The sequence below is a fragment of the Martes martes genome (genome assembly GCF_963455335.1).
Source record: "Martes martes genome assembly, chromosome: 1".
In the NCBI taxonomy this organism is placed as follows: domain Eukaryota; kingdom Metazoa; phylum Chordata; class Mammalia; order Carnivora; family Mustelidae; genus Martes; species Martes martes.
The window spans coordinates 216,319,962-216,344,073 of NC_137888.1; the positions used below are offsets into that span (position 1 = coordinate 216,319,962).

The window sequence follows — 24,112 nt, forward strand, 5'->3', positions numbered from 1 at the left end:
GGGCCTGCGGGGGCCTCGGAGCAAGATGGCGGCGGCGGGGTCCGGGAGGCGCGGGCGGCGGCGACCGCGGCGCCAGTGAGCGGCCCGGGGGCCCGGGCGGCTCCGGGCCGGGGTCCCGCTTCGGGACGGACCATGCTACGCTCCACCGGCTTCTTCCGGGCCATCGACTGCCCCTACTGGGCTGGGGCGCCCGGGGGGCCCTGCCGGCGGCCTTACTGCCACTTCCGGCACCGCGGGGCCCGGGGCCCCGGCGCGCTTGTCGGCGGCGGAGCGGCGCCCCCCGCAGCAGGTAATGCCCCAGCGGGGCTCGGCTCCCCGGCCCAGGCCTAGACTCTGCCGCCGGCGCTCTCCCGGCGCCCGGTTCTCGGCCCAGGCCGCTCTCCGCACGCTGGTGGGCGTCGTCTCCCGAGCCGGGCCCGGGACCACCCACCCCCGGGCCCGGCGCACGGCGCGGGATGTCGGCGAGCCTCCGCTTCCGGGAGCAGGCGGTTCAGCCGGCCGGGGGCATGGCCTCCTGGAGCTGTCGCGGGCGTGCGGTGAGCTAACGCAGGCCGAACGCCGAGCGCGGCTGGCACCGGTCGGCGGGCCCTGGGCTCCTGCCTCTCCTCGCGCCCGGGCTCCCCCAGCGCCAGGGGCTTGCGGCCGCGCCGGTCTGCGGCCGCGCTGCTCTCCGCCTCCGCGCCTCCGGGAACGGCCACTGCTGTCGCCAGTAGTGCAGTTGGGAGGGTCTTGGGAGCCCCTACTGTGTGTCAGGCGCGACTGGACGGGGAGTAAGTCACAGCCCGGGGATTGGGACGGGAGGGGGAGGAGGCTTCCAGGAATTACCTGCTTTCGGTTGCGCGGAGCTGTCGGTGGACGGCACGTCGCATCCTCGTGGTGATTGTCGTTGTCATGGCAGGGCTTGGTGAAAGCGGGGAGGACTCAGGCAGGCTTCTTGTAGGAGGGGTGGGATTTGAGCTGAGACTGTGGGAACGAGGGAAAGAAAGACGTCGCAGGGAAAGGCTTGGAGAAAGGATGAAGTGGTGTCATTGTTTCTGAGGGAAATCCAGGCTCCCACTGGTGACCTCTGTCCTTCGGGACTGGCTCCCCCTTTCTGTCAGACCCCGACCTCCTCCTACGGTCCATGTGAAGTTTCGTTTGTGTTTCTCACCGTGAGAAATGATTGCTTCAGCACCTTCTTCAAAAGAGGAGCGCACTGGCTGGAGTCAGATAATAGGCCTGGTTTTCCGTTTTGTCAGGAAAGGAAAAGTAGGGTTTTCTAATTTGTCACATAAATTTGCTTAGTCCCCTGGCACCTGCAGCGGTCTGCAGCCAGCCAGATGCAGGCGTTCCTTGGTTCCACACCTGTGCTGGGCACGGGGTGCGCAGAGCGGCGTTGAGCTTCGAGTGTGGCCGCCAGGAGCCTGCTGTCAAGGAGAAAACCCACCCGTGCCCACTGGTACCGTAGAATCCACTCCTGCTACTCCCGGCTCCGGCAGGGGCCGGCGGGCGGTGGGGGGAGCACGAGGGAGTTGGCGCCCAGCTCGCCCGCCCATTGAAGCGTCTTCAGTCCGTGCGCTTACCTGTTGGCATTGTGCGTAGCGCTTTGCAAAGAGTCCCCTGATTTCTGGGTTCCTCACGGTTTCTGGGTTCCTTGAACGTTCGGAGAGGGCAGGACCACACCCTCATGCCACTGACTTTGCGACCTGGCCCCAGGTCCTCGAATTGCCTTCCAGCCGCCTGAACCCTGGGTGGGGTGTGATTTCTCGCCTCATGTGTCCGTCCCATGGTAAGTCGCTTTTTACGTTTCTTTCTGCCTCACAGGTGGCCAGTTGGTTTCTCAAAGGGAACCTGTTGGGTGGCGTGTGCCCCGCTTGCCTTGGGGAAAGATGCTGCCGCCTGCCCCTTTCCCCAGTAGGTCCTCATTTTCCTTTTGCAGGAAAGGCAAGGTAGGGAAGGCCCGTTTCAGATAGAACACTGCCTCCCCTTCAAGGGCCAGGGTCAGATCCCAGCTCAGCCTTTTTCTTGCTGCGGGGCCTCTTGGACCCCCTGTTTCTTTCTCTGTGGTGTGCTTATGGGGTTGCTGCCTTGTGAAGAGGCCAGGGGAGAGTGTGTGCCTCATCCTTTCCCTGCCTTTCAGCTGCCCACGCTCCAGATTTTGACAAGTTTCTTTCCGGCGGGAAGAGGCTGCAGCAGTCCAGGTGTGCGTGGCCCAAGCAGCCGTGCTCTGGCAAGGGTGGGCTGGGCCGGGTTTGCTTGGGCTCATCTTCAGGCTCCAGAGCAGCTAAGGTGCTGGGTGGGAGCTGCCTGCAGGTGGGCTGTGGGGGTCCCTGTGAGGCCCAGCACCGCTGGTCTTGGGCCAGCGGGCGCCTGAGCCTTTCAGCAGAGTCTGAGTCCTGTGAGGGGGCTGGGCAGGGGGATCCTGTTGCTTCCAGCCCCGCAGACCCAGCCCCGCTGCCCGCCTACCCGGTGTGGGCTTCAGGACTGCCCCCTCCAGACTCGGGTGGCGTTGCCCGGGTGCGGCAGCACACCCTCTGGCAGGCTCTCTAGAACTCTCAATGGTAGGGATGATTGTCCCCGTTTTACAGACGAGGAAACTGAGGCCCAGAGATGGAGAGCCACTCTCCCGGGTGCGCGTGGCCGGTGAGTGGGGGATGGGATTGAGTCTGGGGAGCCAGGCCCTTGGCACACTCAACCACCTTCCTCCAGTGCCGGCTGCCCAGCACCTGTGTGTCCCTCACGCACAGCGAGGCCCCCTCTGTGTGTCGGGCTCGGCGCTCGGCCCCGGGGCTGGTCGGGAGCAGCGAGCCTGGGAAGGACAGAGCTGCAGGACTAGAGCCCGAGACCTGAGGACAGGCTGGAAGGCAGGTGTGGTCAGGGCCGTGTGTGGGGGGCACAGCCCTCCCCTGGCAGGGCCCTTTATGGTGTGGAGAGAAGTCAGGCCTCGGAGGGACGGAGCGGGAAAGGAGTGCTTCCCTGCAGAGGGCGGGATGTATTTCCTCTGTGAGCTGACTTGGAGCTGGAGGGGCACAGCCGTGGTCACAGGCAGCCCCCAGGGGACGACGGCACTGGGCAGGCCCGCCGGCCCCGCCACCCGTCAGCTGCTCCCTCTGGGGGCCGCGTGCCAGTGGGTTTCATGGGGGCGACTTCCCACCGGCATGTGCTGGTGTCTTCGGAGACGGGAGGGAAAGGCGCCCTCCCGTGTCCGGCGCTTCCTCGGCACAGGTGAAGGCGGGGGGACTTGTCTTCCCTGAACTGAGAAAGAACGGATGCTGAGAGGAAACCCGCGCAGAGGGCAGCATCGCCTTTCGTGTCTGGAGGCCTGGCCAGGGTGTGCAAGGAGCCGGCGGTGCCTTTGCTAGCCGGGGGCAGCGTGGCCTGGAGTCTGACCCACTGGGCCTCCGGCTTCGTCTGGGCTGGGAGCTCTGAAGCTGGCTGGGGGAAGAGTGGAACCTGGCCAGTGGGGCCCGTGGCGCTCTGGGTGGGGGGGTGGGTGTGTGTGCGGGTGCAGGCATGGGCGTGGGGGTGGGAGTGTGTGTCCTGGGCGCCGGAAAGCACGGAGCAGCCTCCCCGACCCCCACCTGCTCTGTGCCGGCAGCACCCCCTGCCCGGGTCGCGACAGCAGCAGGCGTTCCCGGGCATCGCCCGGTGTCTCTTGGTCATCAGCTGTTTCTCGCGGAGGCCACCTGACTTTCTTTTTAAGCGTCACCCCCACCCCCGCCCCTCCCAGGATGCGGCCGCCCCCAGGGACCCAGCCTTGCAAGCCTCCCCGCGGAGCGCTTCAGCTGGTGGTGGGTCTGGTGTCGGGTGGTTCTGGGTTTCTGCGGGGCTGGGCTCAGAGGCGAGCTGCTGGGCTTCCCAGAGCCCTGGATGCACTACACTGGGCCTCGCGGCTGCTGCGCCCTCAGCAGTCTCAGCGGGTGAAGCCCCCGAGTTCTCCGTTCGGAGCCCTTTTCCTCACCACTCGGAGCAATGTCCGACTTGGAGTAATGTTTGTTTTAAAAACCTCGGCAGTCCTGAACAGTTGGAGGAAAGGGGCTTTGTGAGTCGTCCGAGGCAGACCCCGCACCTGCAGGCGGCTGCCCACCCCCCACCACCCCCCGCCATGGGAGAGGCCTTGCGACTCTTGTGCGTCGTGGTCCTGCCGCGCTGATTACGTTGGATTCTGTTTTTGGAGGCGAGAGGCCATCCTGGGCCTCTGCGCCTGGCATCCTGCAGCTGGCAGCCCCTCCGGACGGCCTGAGACCTCCGCAAGCTGCCTTCTCCCCTGACCTGGGAGGGAGCCGCACACGTACAGCTGCTTTGGGGTTTTAAAGTGTTTTTGCTCTGCGCTAGCAGAACAGTGGGGCTCCCCCTGCGGTCCTGCCCCCAGGGGACGCAGGGCGCTGTCTGGGGAGGCTGCTCCTGGCACAGGGTGGGTGGGGGCTGGGGTTGCTGCTCAGTCCCCCAGGGCGCCCTGAGCGCCCCTCCCCTGTATCCGCAGGTTTGTTTGGGGCCTGGAGCGTCTGTGCTGCCAGGTGAGTGTGCGGAGCCTGCTCAGCGCCTGGCCCGGGCAGGGTTGGCGGGCACAGCCCGCCGGGGTTCCGGGGAGCCGGGGCTGCGTGTGGGGCTTGAGCGTGCCCCACCCCGAGTTCTCCAGGGGCTCCGAGGAGAGGAGCAGGCTCCGCGGCTGCCTTTCAGCCGTCGCAGGGCAGTGCAGCCCCAAGGGAAGGCAGTCTGGCTTCGCTTTCTGTTGTGCAAAGAGCCTGTCCTGGCGGGCGGGCGGGGCTGGCCTGGCCCCCACCCACCTGGCCGGCATCGCCGCCTGTGCCTCCGTTGGCGCTTCTGTGGAACGGGTAAGGACTTGGGCCCTCCATGGACGGACACTGTCGTGGGAACGTTCTTGCCTGCTTCATCATCCCCTCGCTCCCTCTGCACTCTGGGTCCTCTTTCCAGAGCCACGCTTGGTGCCGGCAAGGCGGGCGTGCGGGCTCTTCAGCTCTCCGCCGGCCTGTGCAGTGGGGAGGCCGGGTGGTGTGGTCTGACGCACAGCAAGAGCCAGGTGCCAGGAAGGAAGCCAAGAGCGGGAAGAGGTGCCTGGGCCACTGGAGCCCGGAGCCCTCGGGGCGGACTGCAGGCCGGGGGTCGTGGAGGGGTCTCCTAGCTCTGCTTCTCGGTGAGCTGTGCCCTCCGGAGTCTGTGCTGTGCTTGGCCCGTGCCTTTCGGGGGACCGAGTGTGCGTGCTTGCCATCGGGGGGCCTGTGGTCTGGCGGCTTCTCCTAGCTAGAGGTTTTCTGGCAATGGCCGCGCGGAGGGCCTGGCCACGGCAGGCTGGCCGGGGGCAGGCGGGAGTGGAAGGCGAGGAGCACCCCGGGGGAGCTGCCTCCCACTCGTGGCTTTCGTTTGCTGGAGGAAAACGGGGTGGGCAGCTGCTGGGGGGCCCAGAACCCGGGTACTCTGAGGGTGGGGCTTGGCCGTTGCACAAGCGGTGGCTGGGCCTGGACCGGTGTTTACACACAGGCGTACCTGGGCCTCGGCGTCTTCTGGAGTGTCTGAATTCAGTGTGTACCTGTGGGCCGGCGCGGGGTCGGGGGGCATTCTGGAAGCCTAGGGTGGGTGTCCCCCAGCGCAGATACGGCCCGGGGTCCAGGAGAGAGCGCGGTGGGCCCTGGGATTTGCAGACATCAGGCAAGTGTCCCCCAGCAAGTGATTCCCGAGCTGGGCTTTAAAGGGTGAGTAGAGGTTTGCGGCGGAAGCGGGAGCCGGGGTGGCGGCCTAGGAGATTGGGGCTGGGAGACAGGGCAGTGGAAGGCCTGGAATGTTCTGTTGTGTGGTGGGGAGGGACTGAGGGTGGGAGGGAAGGGGGGTCGTTGCTCTCTTGCATTGCTGCCGTCTCCAGCGGCTCCGGCAGGGGTCACTGTTGTCACGCTGACTCGTGATGGTCCCGGAGGCTGCTGTGGTCCGGCCAGTCCACCCCAGTCCGCCCCAGTCCAGCCCAGAGACGGCGATGGAGGGCTGGGCTCAGGGCCCGTTGGCTTTCTTGTGTGGCCACGGGGCGCTGTCTGTGTCACAGGGACTGTCTCCTCCGGCCACCACAGGGACCTGTGTCCAGGGGAGTGGGTGCACTCAAGGCACAGGGGCCCCTGGGCCCACGGTCAGGATTTCCTTCACTCACTCGCTCACTCCACGAACCGGCCAGCTCACTTGCGGCCTGGGTGTGGAGGGGAGCCAGGCAGTCAGCGTGTGGAGCGGCTGGACAAGGAGGGGGCAAGGCCCGGGAAAGGGACAGGGACGGCGTGTCTGAGTGCCACGGGACCACATTCACTCCAGGTGCTGCATCCTGGTCATTCCTGTCCCTGTATGTCCTAGAGGCCAGATCCGTCCCCTCCAGGTAGCGGGCACACAAAACAGTTGTTTGTCCCGAGAGATCTGTGTCCCCTTCTCCAGCACAGTGGGTCGGGGGACCCTCAAGAGCAAGGGTGGAGATATACTGTTCCTGGAGGCCTTTTCTGGAGGACCGGAAAGCCCTGGGGCCTCCCTCACTGTGCACCCGTGCCCCAGCATTGTACTGGGTACCTGGGGATGAGCACAGGCTTGTCCGAGCAACTTCATCCCACCAGTTCTGCAGGGAGGATCCTGGAGGGCTGCCCGGAGGAGTTGCTGAGACAGGGGGCATCGGGCTCTGGGCAGGAATCTGGTCCTGTGTGAAGGAGGGGTGGGGGCTGGCCCACCTGGAAAGCCTGCCCTCGTCCCCCCACCCCCCAGCACCTACGTGTGGGGTCAAGTGATAAAAGGCACCGACGCTCCCGTGTGGCCTTGGAGCGATGCTTGCGTGTGGTCTTGGAGCGACGGCTCTTTCTTGGGGGACACCTGGCTCCCCCTGTCTTGGCCCCACGGTCCAGGAGTGGCCGTGAGGGGTGTGGCTTTCCTCCTCTCCTGAAGATGCTGCGGTGTTCCTAGGTCTCCGTCGTGGGGGAAGGTGACCCCCAGGACTTCCACCCGCCACCACGTTTGCGGACTTGGAAGTGTACCAGGGCCAGCGCGAGAGAATCCTCGATGTTTTCTGTGTCGGACCGTGCCAGCGACTTGGTGGCCCTCGTGGGCTGGTGATGAGGGCAGCAGAGGGCAGGCCCCCTCTGGCCGCGCGTGGGAGGCCGTGCCGCTGCTCGCCTGTATTTCCGAGCGCTCTTTGTGGTTTCATCCTGCCCTCGAGGCTTCCCTGTGGTTTTGCAGCGCAGCCGAGGTCCCCTCACGGTTATGGTTCCCGGCCAGCAGGCTGGGCGCTGGGCCTTGGCTGCCTCCAGGCCACTCTCGTTCTGGTCCTCCCAGGATCAGGCCTCGGGGGGCGGGGGGGCGGGGGGGCGGGGAGCTCCCTTGTGTGTGGCCGTGATGGCCAGAGAGAGCCCAGTCAGGCGGCGGTCTCAGGGCCAGCTGGGACCCTCTTTCTTTTCTTTTGCCTGGAGCCCTTGCACTTGCTTCAGGGCGGGGGGCGGTTAGGGTTGGGGGGGAGGGCAGTGAGGGGAGGCAGTCCGGGGCTCGGAGCTTGGAGCTGGTGTGTGGAGCCGTCCAGCATCGTCAGCCTGCCCTGGAGGCGGAGGTGGACCCCAGGCCCTGCTCCCCTCGGCGCAGACCAGCCTCCTCATCAGGCACATAGCAGGGGCCCCCCCGTGTGCCCTCTTGAGCACCCCTTGTGTTGGCTATCCCTCTTTTCTTCCTAGATGTCTGGGGTGCCCCAGGTGGCCCCAGCACTCCCCGCTCTGCCCCAGAGGGACAGGTGGACGGCCGGGTACTTTGACCCCCACCTTCAGGCTCCTGCCCTGTCCGGTGGGCACTGGGATGGCCAGGAGTGGGGGGTGAGGGCCTCCTACCCTGGGGGGGGGTAGGAAGGTCATGAGGAATAGAGACTCTGGGCCTGGAGAGGAGTAGTGACGGCAAGCCCCTCTGCGGTCCTGGGGGGGGGGGCTGCTCTGGCCCCTTTTGGGGGCTGGCCAGAAAAGCCCAAAGCGAGGGGTGGGTGCTCAGACCTTCTGAGCCCCAGTCGGCCCTGCCCTGCATCCCAGCCAAGCCAGGGCTGGCGGGTAGCCAGTGTCCTTTCTACCGCTGTGGCCTCACCAGGGGCGCGGCCTCCGCCCCGTCCGCAGCTCCTGGAGCCTGGGTGGCTTCCGTCTCTCTGCTGACCGGCCCTGGCGTTCTGCTTATCTCGAGGGCTGTGGGGACGGTCTCCTCCCTGTGCCCTGCTGCCCCGTGCAGGGTCCCCAGGCTCTGGCTGCCCCCGGGTTGGAGGAGAGTTCCGCTGGGGCCTTATCAGGGCTCGAAGCCCGGGTGGGACCGCTGTGCGGCTGTCCTTATCGTCGTTGGACCTTGGGCAGCGTAGGAGGAGGGCCGGGGCGACAGCCAGCCCTTCGGAAGGCGGACGAGGTCGGCCGGCAGCGGCAGGACCGCTTTCCGGGCGGGGAGGACCGAGGCTTTGGGGTCAGCCCTGTCGCCAGCTGCCTGAAGCTTAGGGAGCAGCCCGGCTCGGAGGCCCAGCCTCCTCATCTGTGGAATGGGCAGACTTGGGCAGGACGATCTCGAGGGCGGGCCTGAGCGCCTCCTGGGGTTTATGGTGGGGCCTCTGCTCGGCTGTCTTGTTAACCCCGCGTGCCTCTGTAGGGGGGTGCTCCGTGTTTTCTGGAGCTGGGGTGCGGTGGGCGCAGACGCACAGACGGGGCCCAGGATAGGGCGTTGCTCGGCAGAGGGGAGGTTGGGAGGGATTGGAGGCGGCTGCCCAGGACTCGGGAGGCAGCGCTGCCCTGTCTGTGGCCCACTCAGCCCCTCGTGGTCTGCACAGCGACTCTAGGCCGGCCCCACGTGGGCTGTCGCACTCAGGGGGCCACGGCCCTGGACGGTGGGGCTTTGGCTTTCCCTTGTGGGGCTGGGGAAGCGCGCCTGGTGCCCGACGTGCTGGAAGCCTGTCCCGGAAGCGGGCGGTCAGAGCGGGGCAGGACGCCGGAGCCCGGGGAGGGCAGCTCTCTCTTCCCGCAGGGCAGGTCCTGGGGGGCTTAGGGCCTAGGTGGGCTGCGGGTTGGGTGTGGGGATGGGAAGGGGTATTTGGGGAAAACAGCCTAGTTAATCTTGTTTACCAAATGCCTGCTTACCAGGCACAGACCCTCAAGGGAACCGCCCCTTGGCTTCCATCCAGATAAATCCCCTGAGAATTAGAAGGTGCCAGTCCAGGGTGCCCCACGGCTCTTCCTGACCTCTCGGTGCCACCTACCTGAAGCGTTCCGATGTGCTCCCACGGGTCGGTGGGCAGCGCCCCAAGAACGCCCTGTAGCTTGTAAAACATTTTCTTGGGGAGCTTCTTCAGTTCCGAGAGGCCCCCCCGAGGTCCCAGCCCTCCGAAGCAGGGCAAGGCGGGGGCTAGGTGCCAGGAAGGCCCCTGCCCCGAAGCCTTGGGTAACTTGGCTGGGGCTCAGTGGGCCGAACTCTGGGCCCCGTGTGCTCACTTTGAAGCCATGAGGTTGTAACGGAGTTCTTGGTAGCTGTGCTCGAGGCCTCTAGACCTGTCTGGAGCCCCTCGGGCTGCCGACGGAGTCTCCATAGTACCGGGGAACCTGAGGCCCCAGGGGGGCCGGGGCTCGGCCTTGACCTTCGTAGGCCTACGGAGCGGGGTTTCTTCCGCTTTGTGGTTGGGCAGGCCACCTCCAGCTGGGGCTGACAACGGCCCACATGGGTAGGGCTTCGGGGACGCTCACCTCGAGGGACTGGGAGCTCGGACTGGGCTCAGCCAGGAGCTGCACCTGCTTCAGAGTCTAAGCTCCTGGGACCCCTCCCCATCTGAGAGGCCGGGCTGCCTGGAGGCTTGTGGGGGTGGACCCGGCGCGGTTGCCCTTAGGATGCCCGGTATAGGCTCCAACGTAAGAGACTAGATAGCCCCCCTCCGTGCCCCTTGGCCTCAGGCCCCCCCAGCCCCTGAGTTAACGAGGGGGGTTCGCTAACGAGGCTGCCTTCGGGCCTTTGCAGACCCTTCTCTCTCCCTCCCGGGGGGTCTCCACCTAAGCACATCTCCGCTTGAGGGAGACCCTTCCTTTCAAACTGTGAGGTGGCCTGAGCTCTGAACTCTGATCACAATTCTTTTGTTTCTGTTCTTTAATTTTTTTAAAAAAGATTTTATTTATTTGTTAGAGATCACAAGCAGGCAGAGAGGCAGGCAGAGAGGGGGGGGTAAGCAGGCTCCCCGCCGAGCAGAGAGCCCAATGCGGGGCTCGATCCCAGGACCCCGAGACCGTGACCCGAGCCGGAGGCGGAGGCGTTAACCCACGGGGCCCCCGGGCGCCCCGACCTCGTGACTTTGAAACAGGGTTGAGGGGCTTCTGGTTGATGTGCATTTTTAAAATTAAAAAAAAATTTTTTTTAAAGATTTTATTTATTTTAACAGAGAGCACACAAGCAGGGGGAGGGGCAGAGGGAGAAGCAGGCTCCCCACCGAGCAGGGAGCCCGATGTGGGGCTCCCTCCCAGGATCCCAGGACCATGACCTGAGCCGAAGGCGGCCGCCTCATCGACAGAGCCACGCGGGTGCCCCGGATGTGCGTAGTGTTCAAAGCCCCTCTCCCTGGCGAGGGTAGGGAGAACCCCACCCGTTCATCTGTGACCAGCCCCTGGGGGCGTATTCCAATGAGGTGGGCTGGAGGCCCCCTTGAGATCCACCAGTGCAGCCCCTCCGTGCACGTGCCCAGTAAGTGCCCCCCCCAGCTTGTGGCCCCCCCCCGGGCCTCTCCCTGCTGGTGGCGGCCAGGACGTCGGAGGGGAGGGCACCTGCCTCTGTTCACTCAGGCCGCGTTGGGCCGGAGTGGGTCTCCCGTTGCTACCTTTGGGCTGGTTGTGAGGCAGGGTGGGCTGGGAGGGCGGCCCTCCTCCTCTGACCAGGGCTGGCTGTGCGTTCTGTCCCCGGGCTCCCCACCCCACGTCTGGGAGTTTCCAGCTGTGACGGGGGCACGAGTGGACCGCGCCCCGGCGCCCCGGCTCGGTGATGGTGAGCGTTGACTTTGCCTCCCTATCTCTGACTCACAGTCCTGGCGTGTCCTCGGTGGTCTGAAGCATCGCTTCCTCTCATGTAACTAGTACTCAGACCGAGATTCCAGGTTAAATGCCAGACAACAGGCCTGCCGCGGTCCCTTCCTCCCTCGGGCCCCGGGCAGCCCCCGGCCCAGCCACAGGCCCTGCACAGCTCCCTCTCTCGACGGCTGGCGGCCAGCGGCGGGTTTCTGTCCCCCGTGTTCTCTCGCTCAGTGATGTTGCTTGGTGTGTGCTGGGGCTGCGGGGGTGCCTCACCACGGCCTGGGTGCCTTAAGACCGCAGACTTATCCTCTGACGGCTCTGGGGGGCCAAGGTCCGGAGTCCGTCCCCAGGGCTAACTCCAGGGGTGGGTGGGGGGGGCCCCTTCCTGCAGCTCCAGGGGAGAAACAGCTGCTACGTTCCAACCACAGGGCATGAGATCTGGCCAGGTTTGCTTTCGGGGTGCTAGAGAGTCATCTGTGATTAGACTTCTAAAAAAGTTGTTTGAATATGGTTGGGACACAACATTACACTAGTTCCAGGCTTATAACTGGGATTAGCGATCAGTGATTTGAAAGGTTCATACGTGGGTCCCTCGGGGGCTCAGTCGGTGAAGTGTCTGCCTTTGACTCAGGTCGTGATCCCGGGGTCCTGGGATCGAGCTCCGGGTCGGACTCCCTGCTCAGCGGGGGTCTGCTTCTCCGGCTGCCCATCACCTCACTTGTGCTCTCTCTCGCTCCCTCTCAAACAAATAAAGTCTTCAAAGGAATATAAATAACATTTCAGTTAGGATTTCCTTTTTTTTTTTTTTTTAACATTTTATTTATGTGAGAGAGAGAGTGAGCGGGGTCAGGGGCGGAGGGAGCGGGAGAAGCAGTGGGCAGCCCCCCGCTGAGCAGGAGCCCGACGCGGGGCTCAGTCCCGGGACGCCGGGTCAGGACCTGTGCCGGAGGCAGCCGCACAGCCGACCCAGCCGCTCGGGCGCCGCTCACACGGCCCCCAGTGATGAAATCGAGATTCCGGAGCGCTTGCACACGGTGTGTTTGAATACGGTGTGTCATCCCTTTCTGGGGACGTCGGGCTTCATTGGCTCAGCCTTTATTTAGTTTCTGTGCTCCTGTCTGGGCATGAGAGTGGCCCAGGAGCTTCGCGCACACAGCGGTGGTTTGCTTGTGCGGGGCTCGAGCACGGGGCCCGGAGCGCGGTGCGGGGCCCGATTCTCTGTCCCACAGCCGCCGGCGCGGGTGCGGACTCTTCATGTGTGGACCTCACGAGGTTGGGACACCAGGCCGGCTCCGTGGGAAGAGCGTGTGACCCCCCATGTTGGGGTCGCGAGTTCAAGCTCCCGGTTGGCTGTGGAGGGTACTAAAAAAAAAAATAATCGTAAACTTTTAAAAAACATTAAGAGGATGTAAGCTTGGGGTGCCTGGAGGGCTCAGTGGGTTAAGCCTCTGCCTTCGGCTCAGGTCATGGTCTCAGAGTCCTGGGATCGAGCCCTGCATCGGGCTCTCTGCTCCGAGGGGAGCCTGCTTCCCCCTCCCCCTTCACCTGCCTCTCTGCCTGCTTGTGATCTCTGTCTGTCAGATAAATAAATAAAATCTTTAAAAAAGAAAAAAGGACGTAAGCTTTGCCGCACCCCACTCGGTGTTCTCAGAATGTGATGTGAACATACAATGCTTTTTCTTTTTCCCGCCACGGGACCGTGGCTTGGATGGCATTCTTCTGCCTCACCTTTCCCTGAAAAGCATTGTGGGGCGCCCTAGTGGTGTCCCTAGTGGCGTCCGTGTTCTCCTGGCAGCTGCAGGGAGCCCTACAGGTGACACTTCCGGGGTGGCCCTCTGCTCCCCCCTCCCCCAGGTCCTGACCCTGGGGAGCCGTGCGCGTCCTGCCCCACGCCGGCTGTGTCTGTGCCCTGCCTGCGGGCTGGCCCTCCGCTGCGCGAGGAAGTACCTGCTACAGCTTCACTCTGGGCTGGGCCCGTGGACTCTCCTCCGTGCCCCAGCACTTGTCCTGTCGGTCTCCTCCCTCGTGCCAGTTCCACGACCTTTGCCGGAATGGGGCCCAGTTCTGCTTCCTGCCCCGCCCCCCCGCCTGCTGATGGGGGAGGGGGCCCTCTGGAGCCCTTGGCCTGCTGGCAGAGCCTCGTTGGGGGTTTGCCGGAGGCCCAGCCCCCTAGTCGGTCCCGGTTCTGTGCTGGTCCGTGGCCCTTCGCCACGTGGCGTCAGGGCTGAGGCGCGGACCGAGGCCGTGGCCAGCGTGGGCTCGTGCGGCCGCTGCCGGAGCGGGCCCACTCACCGCTCTTTCCTCCCGCTTCGTGTTTCAGGGCTCGGTTATGACCCGTACAACCCTGAACTGCCCAAGCCCCCCGTGCAGAGGGAGAATGGAGCGCTGGGCCGGGGGGATGAGCCGCGCTCGGACATCCTGGAACTGGAGCTGGTCAACCAGGCCATCGAGGCCGTGCGCTCGGAGGTAGAGCTCGAGCAGCGGAGGTACCAAGAGCTTCTGGAGACGGCCCGCGAGCACAGCTCCGCCGAGGCCCCTGCCGTGGCGCCCCGCGGCCCCGCTGCCTGCCCCACCGCCGGCCTGGGCGAGGACGCCTTCCCACTGTCCTTCGATTACAACCCTGGTGGCCGCCCCAGCCTGTTAGGCCCTGACGCCGGCTACCAGCCCAGTCCTCTGGCCGCTGCCGCCGAGGCAGGTAGCAAGTACTCTCTGGCCTCTCTGGGTCGGGCGCAGGGCCGAGGTGCGGGGGGCGGTGGCACCCTGGAGTATGTCCCCAAGGCTGTGAGCCAGCCCCAGCGACACGGCCGCCCTGTCCCCAGCAGCAAGTACGTGCTGGACGACTCCAAGCCGTCCACGGACCTGGAATATGACCCACTGTCCAACTTCTCCGCCCGGCTGCTCAGCAGGGCCAGCTCCAAGGACGACAGGGCCCCCAAAAGGCCCAGGGGCTCCCGGGGTAGCGAGCCCTACACACCTGCCCTCAAGAAGCCCTGCGACCCCTTTGCCGGCTGCGATGCCAGGTTCTCAGACTCAGATGACGATGCCGCCGCAACTCCGGCCGTTGTGCCTGTCACCACCAGCCCCCCGAGAGCTCAGGCGGGCCCTGAGAGCAAGGCCCCTGGGCAGTCAGGCTCCAGGGAGGGCCAGGACGCGGAGGAGGGCGGCCTGCGGGAGACCAAGGAGATGGCAGTGCAGTACGACGTGGAGGACCTCGGGCAGCCCCCCAAGGACCCTGGGGGGACGCCCGTGGCCAAGCCCAGCTCTCCGGCCAGGGCCCCCCGGGAGCCGAGTGGCTCCAAGCAGGGAAGACCCAAGAAGAAGAAGAGTGGGGCACCTCCTGCCCCCGGCCCCAAGGACGGCATCCGGAAGGACAGGGGCAAAGACGTTGGGCACGGGAGGACAGCCGGGAAGCCCTGTGCAGACCGGAAGGGCCCACAGGCCGGCAGCCCCCGGCACAGGGCCGAGCCGCCCGAAGGGACCAAGAAAAAGCCATCTTCGGCCACCCCGGTGGCCAGCTCAGGGAAAAGCCGGCCTGACCGTGGGGGTGTCCCCCAGCTGCCGAACAGGACTGGCGGGAAGACCACGTCGGGCAAGCTGGCCGAGCGGAAGGCCCGCTCCCTGGACGAGGGGGCCCCCCGGGACGCCCCGAAGCTGCAGAAGCGGGCCCTGAGCCACGCAGACCTCTTCGGGGACGAGAGCGAGGACGAGGGCCCGGGACCCACGGCGCCCCCCGCCGCCCCGCCCCACCTCAGCTCCAGCTCCGACTCGGACTCCGACTCCGACTCGGACTCCGACAGCAGCCTGGGCAGCTCGGCCGCTCGGGGCCCGCGCAAGCGCCTCAAGCCCCCCCCGCCCACCAGGCCTGCCCCCGCCTCTCCCTCCTCGTGCTCTTCCTCGTCCTCATCCTCCTCTGGGCCCGGTGGGAGTGTGGACTACTCCGCCCTGGAGAAGGAGGTCGACTTCGACTCGGACCCCATGGAGGAGTGTCTGCGCATCTTCAACGAGTCCACCAGCGTCAAGACGGAGGACAGGGGCCGGCTGGCCCGGCAGGTGAGCCTCCCTGCCGGGGCCCTGCGGCTGCAGGGCCGCCCCGTCCACAGGACTGCCTGCTGCCCTCCTTCCCCGCCCCCGCCTTGTCCACTCGGAGCAGGCTTCAGGCCACCCAGCAGGCTCCTGGGGCGGTGTTCTGAGATGCACAGAGACCAGGCAGGGTTGGGCTGTGTGTCGCCCACCTCTCCCTCCCTCTCCTCTGTCCCCCAAACCCAACCTGGTGCCTTTCTGGGTTGGTGGGCACGTGTCCCCATGCCGGCCGCCAGAGGGAGCTTGCTTGCCGCAAAGCTGAAACTCCCGGCTTCTGGGAGGGTGGCGAGGTTCCCTTACGGCCACCCGTTGCTCTCCTGCCCTCCTCTGTTTACAGACCTTTGAGGTGGTGCCCGGTAGATTTCTCTACCTGGTTCCTGTGTTTCTGAGCTGCTCCTGTGAGTGGGCGAGGGAGGGGAGCAGGAGGCAGTGGTCTGGGCAGGAGACCCTTTTGGCCAAGGCCGCCGTCGCCCTTGGGCTGGGGTGTGTCTGCAGGACATGCGCTGGGGAACCTGTTTCCTCTCCTGTGAGCCAGCAGGGCTTGGAGGTGAGGGCCCTACATTGTATTTCAAGACCTGGGAGCCCCTCCCTTGGGTGCGTCACTGCCTTCGCACCTCACCACCCCCGATTGGGGAGGTCTGGGAGCCCGCTGAGTTGGTGTGGGGGGCGGGCCCGAGGGATGGAGCTTCGCTGAGGGACCTATTTGTGTTTCAGACCCCCAAGGAAGAGAAGATCGAAGACAAGGGGCATTCGGGGCTGACCACTCTGTTCCCTGGGCAGAAGAGGAGAATTTCTCATCTCTCCAAGCAGGGCAAGGAGGTGAGCATCTGCTTTTGGGTCCTGAGTAGAGGTCGTCAGGAGAGAAGAGGCCTCTGTGTGCAGAAACCAGATCCCGGTGTTCCCCTGCTGGTGGGTGGCACGGGGCAGGGAGGGTGACGTGACGGGTGGCTCCGGAGTGGCCGTCCCCCAGTGGGGTCACACAGCACAGCCTGGTGCTGGCTGGGGGATGTGCTGTGTGATCCCAGAGAAGTGGCCCAACCTTTCTGAACCCTGGTTTCCACCGTAAAGACAGGAACGGCTGCTGGTGGCTAGGGCGAGCTAGCGGGCGGAGGACAGGGCAGAGGGTGGGGCCGAGCACCTAGGAGCTCGGGCCGAATCAGTCCCTGGACCCCTCCCCGGGTGAAGCTGGAGACTGGAGAGGACCGGAGCAAGTGGGATTGGATGGGCGTGCGGGTCCAATCAGGGGGCGCAGGGACTCCCCCCCACGAGTGGGTGTGCCTGTTATCAGGGCCAAAGGCACGGCCTGGGCATTCCGAAGGCAGAAGCCAAGAGGGCAGGGACACGAGGTGATCCACTCCGGGACAGCCCGGAGACATGAATTTGAGGCCTGACATGCTGAGCTCCTTGGTTCCTGCCTGGGTATTTAAGAGCTCAGAAGGCCTCAGGGTAGCCGGCTGTACCCAGGCCCCGGAGCCCCTGCCTTCCTGCCCTTGGCCGTACTGTCCGTTTTTTGCCCTGCGTGATCTTGTCTGGGTGCCCCCGGCCTACAGCCGCTCCCTGGGATTTGTCATCACCCAGGCAGAGCCCGTGAGGAGAGGCCCCGCTCCCCCCGCCCGGCCTCCCACCGCCCAGGAGGTATGCTATCGGCGGGCCCAGCAGGCCCAGAGGGACTCCGCCAGCTGGCTCCAGGCCGCCCAGCAGCCGGCTGAGAAGCCCTCCTCCGTCCACATCTCAGCCCCTGGCGAGAAGAGGAGGATCGCGCATGTCCCCAACCCCCGCCTGGCTGCCGGTAAGTCCCAGGGCACATTGGCTCTGGACAGTGGGAGGGCCCGAGGCTCCGCTTCTGCCACCGGTGGTGGCCTTGAGCAGGGCCCAGCTGGGGCCTCAGCATGCTTTCCTGTGAGATGGGGATAAAGGTCTCTCCGATAGTTAGCGGTCGGGCGTAATGATGCGCCCAGTGGCCCTCGGCCTTTCCTGGCTTTGGTTCTGGTAGAGGGCTGCTGGCTGTGGAGGGTCTGAGGGCTGCCTGCCTCCCATCCCTTGTCTGTCTTACAGACCCTGACCCTCCCTCTGAGGCCCCGAGCCAGAGGCCCCCCTGGGATTCTCCCTCTGTCCCTGCCCCTGGTCTTGTGTCCTTGCCTCCCCCGGGCTCCTTGGGTATCGGAGGCCGGTGGCCTCCTGGGGGCCGGTCTGAGTGTGGGCACCGGGCCCTAGACAGCGATGCCGGCAACAGGGAGCTGGCCGCGGGGTTGTGTGTGCGGTGGGACTGGAGGCTCTCCCCTGGTCCGGAGGCCTCGGGGCGGTCTGGTACCCTCCCCCTGCTCCCCACTCGGGAAGCCGGGTCACGGCTCTGTGGTCGGACAGGCGGGGCGCTCAGTGGGTGTCTCTGGTTCAGCGGTGTCCGGAGGGGGCTCAGGAGGCCTTGTCCGGATCCGGAGCGCGCTTCTCTGGCGGAGGCCCCTGCTGTCCGACCGGCTCCCGGGGGAATTCCCTCGCTGCTGGTTCTGACACCCCCTTGAGGAACCGAGCCCAAGGGCGGCCCCACGAGGTGGTTCTATGAACGCAGATATCCGTAGCCACCCTTGCCTTTCCCTGGTGCCAGGAGCCTTCTTCAGGATAAGCTGCGCGCGTTCTGATCCGTCCCCACCCTGAGCTCCCCAGTTAGGACCCGATGGCGAGAAGTGTTGGCTGAAGGTCTGTAGCTGCGGCAGAGGACAAGGACCCTGAACCGTGTGGGGCCCGGGCGGCGGCTCTCAAACCCACAGCTGCTGCCCGCAGTCGAGCTGTGCGGTTGGTCCTGGCACGTGGGCCTCGCCATGTGCGCTGGGGGCGGGGGGCCTGGCATTCGGAGGCACGGGGGGGGCGCCTCCCTGAGTGGCAGCGGGACCCACCTGAGGTCTTGGGAGTCCTGCCCGGTGCTTGGTGCCGGCTTTCCTTTCCTCGCGAGCCCACATGCCGCCGCAACGTCTCTGTCTCAGTGAACCCGAGAGCGGCGTTGCTGTCCCTGAGAAGTGCGTGTTTTCTGCTCAAGTCGGCAGAGGCAGACCCTGCTGTGGGATGGGCCACAGCTGTGGGATGGGCTGTGGGATGGGCCACAGCTGGCTGGTGGTGCCAGCGTCCTTCCCGAGAGCCCGGGCCCCCGGGCCCCCTGCTGTCCTCATCTGCTCCCCTTCTCCTGTCGCGGCCGGGCCCGGGAGCAGGGCTGGTCCGAGGCCCCATGTGCACGTAAGCCCACACCATCTGCCTGCAGCCCTCAGAAACGGCCCCGCAGGCGGGTGCCCCCTCCGTGGGTGGGGGGGCAGGAGACTGTTTGGTTTGTGACCTCATCAAAGGGAGCAGCAGAACACATAGGCGGCGGTGGGCAGGCCCACTGGTCACAGTGACCGGGCCGGGGGTGTCCCATACCCTCTGGTCCTCCGCCCAGGAATCAGGGCCTGTCCCCCTCATAGTCAACGCCTCAGAGTTGGGGGCCGGAACATGTGGCAGAGGCTCCCCGCGTGGCCTGCCACTCGCCGGACCACCCCGGCGGCGACGTTGCCTGAGCCGGCCTCCAGAGCCCCGTTTGCGTTTCCCCCTTCTCGATGGACTTGCCCGGAAGCAGATAGAGCCTAATGTCCTTCCACAGCCCGTGCCCCGCAGCCCGGCCCTTCCCCCTGTGCTCCGAGATGCACGTCCTGCTGACGCTGAAGGACCGCGGCTGCCTGGTGCTCTGCAGCTCGGTGATGGGCGTGCTGTCCTCCTGCGCTCACGCACCCTGTGCCCTGCCAGCCCCCGCAGGTGCCAAGAGGGCCCTCGCCGCCAGCAGCAGCCAGCCTCCCAATGGCCCGGAGCCGGGCAGCCAGCCCCTGAAGGCGCGCACGTTGTCAGGCATGGCATCTAAGACCACCACCACCATCACCCACAAGCGCGTCGCCCACAGCCCATCTTTACAGGTGAGCGTGCCGCTCCCCGCCCCGCGGGAGCCTCCCCCTGCCCCCCGCCTGGTTCAGAGACACTGGGCGGGGGGCACGGCGCAGGTGCCATGTGCCCACCCCCACCTGGCCTCGTCCACACTGCCAGCGTGATATGTTGGCGCCGATGAACCAGCGGCCACCCTCCTGGTCACCGGAGCCCAGAGTGTCCGGCAGGGTCCACCGCGTGCGCGACGCCCTGGGGATTCTGAGAAATGCATCAGAGGACCAGGCGGGGACACGCCACCTCCCGACAGATCTGTGTCTTCCCTAGAGTTTAAAGAAGCCCATTATCCCGAAAGAGTTTGGGGGCAAAGTCCCCACGGTCATCCGCCAACGGTATCTCAACCTGTTCATTGAGGAGTGCCTCAAGTTCTGCTCCTCGAACCAGGAAGCCATAGAGAAGGTGCGCGAGCCTGGCAGGGGGCTGGGGCCGGGGCGGAGGGGTGGCTGCTGGGCCCCAAGCCCAGCAGCCCAGACCTGAGCCGAGTGTGTGTGGTCAGGCGCTGAGCGAGGAGAAGGTGGCCTACGACCGCAGCCCCAGCAAGAACATCTACCTGAACGTGGCCGTGAACACGCTGAAGAAGCTGCGAGGCCTGGTCCCCAGCTCCGCGCCCGGGCTCACCAGTAGGTCGGGCCAGGGTGCACTGGGCGGCCGGGCGCTTGCGTCTGCGAGGGTCAGGCGTGCGCCGGCAGCGCACGGGGCCGGGGTGTGGGACGCGGGCCGGCTTTCTGCCGCCCAGAGTGCAGAGACACCATCCGCAGAGAGGCCGTGGGAGGGGCCGGTGGCGGGTGCCAGCCCCCGGCTTCTGCGGAAGACGGCCGGGGCCGCGTGCCCGCACCACTGCCTCTCCTCGCTGTTGACACCCTCCCCGGCGAGTGGCTCCGGGCTGAGGGCCCTGCTGGCGGGGCGGCCTCTTCAGGGGCGAAGCCTGGCCTGCTCTGTGCTTTCAGCTCTGGGAGCACCCCCCGCCTCTCGAAGGCACATTAAGCCATCGGTGCGCTCGCCTCCCTGCTCTCCCGCTCCCACCTCCGCCCCCCACAGCTCCCCCTGCGCAGGGTCCAGGGAGCCTCTGGAGGCCCGTAGGTCTCCCCCGTCCCCTGGGACTGCCACCAGCAGCTGGTCCCCAGAGTTAAGGTGGGGGCAGGATGGCCGCCCCCAGGTCACGGGCAGTCAGGCCTTTCCTGACAGGCCCCCCCCGGGGGACGGGGCGCCCTCGAGAGTCCGAGCCCAGTTTGCCCTCCCCCCCCTCCAGAAACCAGCGGTCGAAGGCTTGTGTCCCATGAGATGGTGCTGGGGGGCAAGTTGGCCACCAAGACCAGCTTCTCGCTGAGCCGCCCGAGCAGCCCCCGAGTGGAGGACCTGAAAGGTGAGCCCGGTCCCTCCCGCGGTCCAGCCAAGCCGTCCCGGGCGCTCAGCGGTGGCCACGGTGGCGGCGCTTCCGCCCCACCCCCCGCCAGGCCCCCCCTGCTCGCCTGCCTGGCCCTCCCCAGCCCTCCCCGGCCTTGCTGTGGGCTGACCACCGGTCCCGGCTGTCCCCAGGGGCCGCCCTGTATGGCCGCCTCAAGGAGTATCTGCTCACCGAGGACCAGCTCAAAGAGAACGGCTACCCCTTCCCTCACCCCGAGCGGCCAGGGGGGGCCGTCATCTTCACGGCGGAGGAGAAGAAGCCCAAGGACCGTGAGTGGCCCTGAGCCCGGGTGCCGGGGCTGGGCGGGGGCGGCTGGCGGAGCGGCCTCTGGGTGGAGGGGCGCTCGGGGGCCTGATGCCTGCACCCACCCGCCACCCCCCGCCCGCCCCGCAGCGTCCTGCCGGATCTGCTGCCGGTGTGGCACCGAGTACCTCGTGTCCGCGTCCGGCCGCTGCGTGCGCGAGGAAGAGTGCTACTACCACTGGGGGCGGCTCCGCCGGAACCGGGGTGAGCCCCCCGGGAAGGAGGCTGGAAATGCCCGGGCCTGTCGGGGGTCCCCGTTGTGCGCAGGAGGCGCATGCTGGGCTGCCCGCGGGCCCGGCCCTGACAGCCACCTCTCTTCCAGTGGCCGGCGGCTGGGAGACCCAGTACACGTGCTGCTCAGCCGCCATCGGCTCCACTGGCTGTCAGGTCGCCAAGGTAGGACTCGCGGGCCCCGCTCGGTGCTTCCCTCTGTGGGGAGCAGCCTCGGCCCGGCTGGAAACGAGGGGCAGCCCGCGGCAGAGCCCTGACCCCCCCCCCTCCTGTCCTTTGATCCGTGTGTCTCTGACCACGGCCTTGGAAAGAGCGGGGCGTCCGTCGCCCTCAGCAGCCTTCCTCCCGCCGCCCGCAGCAACACGTGCAGGACGGCCGGAAGGAGAACCTCGAAGGCTTCGTCAAGACTTTCGATAAAGAACTTTCGGAAGACGCTCACCCGGGGATCTTCGCCCTCGACTGTGAAATGGTGAGTTGCGCGCCGCGCGTGCTCGGTGGTGGCCTGGCGCCCGCGTCTGCAGCCTGGAGCCGGCGTGGGTCTCAGGACAGAGCAGGTGAGGGGAAGAGCGTGGCCCGTGGCGGGTGCCGCCTCCCTGGTGGCTCGGGCTGGGACAGTGGGCGTTTTCTACACTGGCGCGGAGCGGCTCTGGCCTCGGCCCTTGGCTCGCCCCAGATGCGCGGAGCGACGCCACCATACCTCGGGCCTGGCGTGTGGGGGGCTGCTGGGGCTTAGTGAGGGCACCCCGGGTTCACAACAGCTCGGGCTCCCAGAGCAGCCCCAGGAGCTCCCCCAGGGTGCGGGGCGGGGCAGGCACGTTGTCACACGAGCCCTCCCGGCCGCGCAGTCCTACACCACGTACGGCCTGGAGCTGACGCGCGTCACGGTCGTGGACACGGACATGCACGTGGTGTACGACACCTTCGTCAAGCCGGACAATGAGATTGTGGACTACAACACCAGGTGGGGCCCCGCCGCCCCGCTCCCCTCCCCGCCCCTGGCTTGGGAAGCCAGGAACCCTCCCTCGCTACCCTCAGGCCCCAACTCTGCGCACCCCAGGTTTTCAGGGGTGACCGAAGCGGACCTCGCCGACACAAGCATCTCGCTCCGGGACGTCCAGGCCGTCCTGCTGAGCATGTTCAATGCTGACACCGTCCTCATCGGTCACAGCCTGGAGAGCGACCTGCTGGCCTTGAAGGTACTACCCGCCCTGGGCCCCGCTCGCCAAGGGTCTGGGAGGGTGGCTGGGGCTGTCCTGGGCCCCGGGGCGCTCAGCACGTGGGGGGTGGGGGCTGGGCGGTCCCACGGGGCCCCTTCCTGCCCGGGCCCCTGTGGTGTGTGCCCGGCCGCCTGCCCACAGGTTATCCACAGCACTGTGGTGGACACGTCCGTGCTCTTCCCACACCGCCTGGGCCTCCCGTACAAGCGCTCCCTGCGGAACCTCATGGCCGACTACCTCAGACAGATCATCCAGGACAACGGTGAGCTGGCGGGCGGCAGGGTGGCGGGCCGAGCCGGGGGGCGCCCACCCTGACACCCCCCCCCCGCCCCACAGTGGACGGGCACAGCTCCAGCGAGGACGCCAGCGCCTGCATGCACCTGGTCATCTGGAAGATCCGAGAAGACGCCAAGACCAAGCGGTGACCGCTGCCGCCCGCCCGCCTTCCCCGCAGCCCCGGCCCGGCCTCTGCCCCAGGCCTCTTCCAAAACAGTGCAATAAATCTCGAGAGCTAACCCTGTCCACGTCGCCGAGACATGGAAACGGAGAGAGCGGGACGAGCCGGCGGCATGAGAGCCCCGCACCGAGACCACCTGGAGCCCTGCCCCCCACCCGGCCCCCTGCGCCGCCCCCGCCCTCTGTCCTCCGGGAACTGCGGCTGACTCCCGGAGGAGGCCGGACAGACGTTCCCCGCTCCCCCTGGCCCCCGGCCCGCTGCGTCCCTGGCAGCCAGGCCTCCTGGCTCTCCGGCCGGGCAGGCTTTTCGTGGGTGTGTTCAAGACAGGGTTTTTTTTATTTTGTATTGTTATTTTTATTATTTGTAATTTAAACCTGGCGACTCGCACAGTTGTCTTTTCCCCACCCGGAGAAGCAAGACCCTGGTGCTGCCTTCCCTGTTGGGGGAGGGGGAGAAGTTGGGGGGCCGGGGGCCGACAAGCTGGCATTTGGGCAGCCACCAGGACCAAGAGTCCAGCCTGGCCTGGGCCGGACGGGTGGGAACTGGACTCCGTGACCTCTGGGAACCAAGCCAGCCCCCCCCCCACCGCCCCCCCAGGGCCTCGCCTTCCGGACCCCTTCAGGGCCCCTCAGCCTCTGGACCCTGTCTTCCGGCCGGAGACCCACCCTCCCCAGGGGCTGTCTGTAAAGGCCTGCAGCCTCCCCAGGGCCCTGAGCCCTTCTTCCCCAACCCGAGGCAGGGACAGAATAAATGTTTGTATGGATTTTAGCTTGCGTGGCGTTTGGTGGTGGTCTTCGTGCCAGGTGAGCCTGGTGGTCGGGACCCGCCGCTGACCGGGAAAGCAGGAGCACATCCTTGTACGACTTCCTGAGCTGTCCCTGGGCCTGGGGATGCAGACCCAGATCCCTGGGTGGCCCGGCTCCCTGGGGGCGCTGTGATGGGGGAGGTGGTACCCCAGTCCTGTGAGTGGAGCTGCCTGGCTGGCCCGTGAGGGACGGGGCGGGGGTGAGGAGACCCAGGGAGTCACCGTGCCTCGCCCTCGCAGGGCTGAGAGTCTGCCAGGGGAATGGAAGGGTGGCCGCCCACCCACGGTGTGTGCCTGTTCGCGGCTCCCAGGACGTGCTTGTGTGCACAGCACCCAGTGATGAAATCAGGCTTTTGCGGGTCATTGTGTGTCTCTTGGGGGTGGGAGGGCCAGGGCTGTTCAGGTCTCTACTTTTAGTTCATTTAAAATGCAAAATGAAGCCAGAAATGACCTGGCGGAGGGGGCAGTTGCTGGAGTGTCCTAGGTCTGGAGGCGGGAGCACGCAGGTGCTGGAGGACTTCCTGGAGGAGGCCCCCTGCTACTCAAGCTTCCGCCCAAGGCCGAGAGAGCAGGGTCCCGGGTGAGGACATAGCAGTCTCTATCTCTGAGGTGTCCTGGGCCATCGCTGCCGAGGACTGGTTGCCCTCTGGATCCTGG

The 24,112-nt window shown here is 66.4% G+C and overlaps 1 protein-coding gene across 4 annotated transcripts; it reads left to right on the forward strand.

The window, feature by feature from the left end:
* Positions 1–23,413, forward strand: REXO1 (RNA exonuclease 1 homolog). 4 transcript variants are annotated; one of them, XM_080812518.1, is made up of 16 exons: positions 1–289; positions 13,321–15,050; positions 15,795–15,899; positions 16,659–16,869; positions 18,849–19,012; positions 19,305–19,436; positions 19,534–19,657; positions 20,287–20,400; positions 20,574–20,711; positions 20,836–20,949; positions 21,068–21,141; positions 21,335–21,445; positions 21,822–21,937; positions 22,034–22,172; positions 22,335–22,455; positions 22,530–23,413. In XM_080812518.1, the coding sequence occupies exons 1-16, from the start codon at positions 133–135 to the stop codon at positions 22,616–22,618; spliced, it is 3,639 nt and encodes a 1,212-aa protein (XP_080668644.1). In that variant the 5' UTR covers positions 1–132; the 3' UTR covers positions 22,619–23,413. The 4 variants fall into 4 exon arrangements, with proteins under 4 accessions (XP_080668644.1, XP_080668643.1, XP_080668642.1 ...); XM_080812517.1 differs by having other exon boundaries at positions 23–289; positions 21,822–22,172; XM_080812516.1 differs by having other exon boundaries at positions 23–289; positions 22,034–22,455.
* Positions 23,414–24,112: the final 699 nt, after the last annotated feature.

Coding starts and splice junctions, on each gene's coding strand:
- REXO1 (XM_080812515.1), top strand. CDS start 133: ATGCTACGCTCCACCGGCTTCTTCCGGGCCATCGACTGCCCCTACTGG. Junction 290..13,320: donor AGCGGCGCCCCCCGCAGCAG/GTAATGCCCCAG, acceptor TTCGTGTTTCAG/GGCTCGGTTATGACCCGTAC. Junction 16,870..18,848: donor CAACCCCCGCCTGGCTGCCG/GTAAGTCCCAGG, acceptor GTGCCCTGCCAG/CCCCCGCAGGTGCCAAGAGG.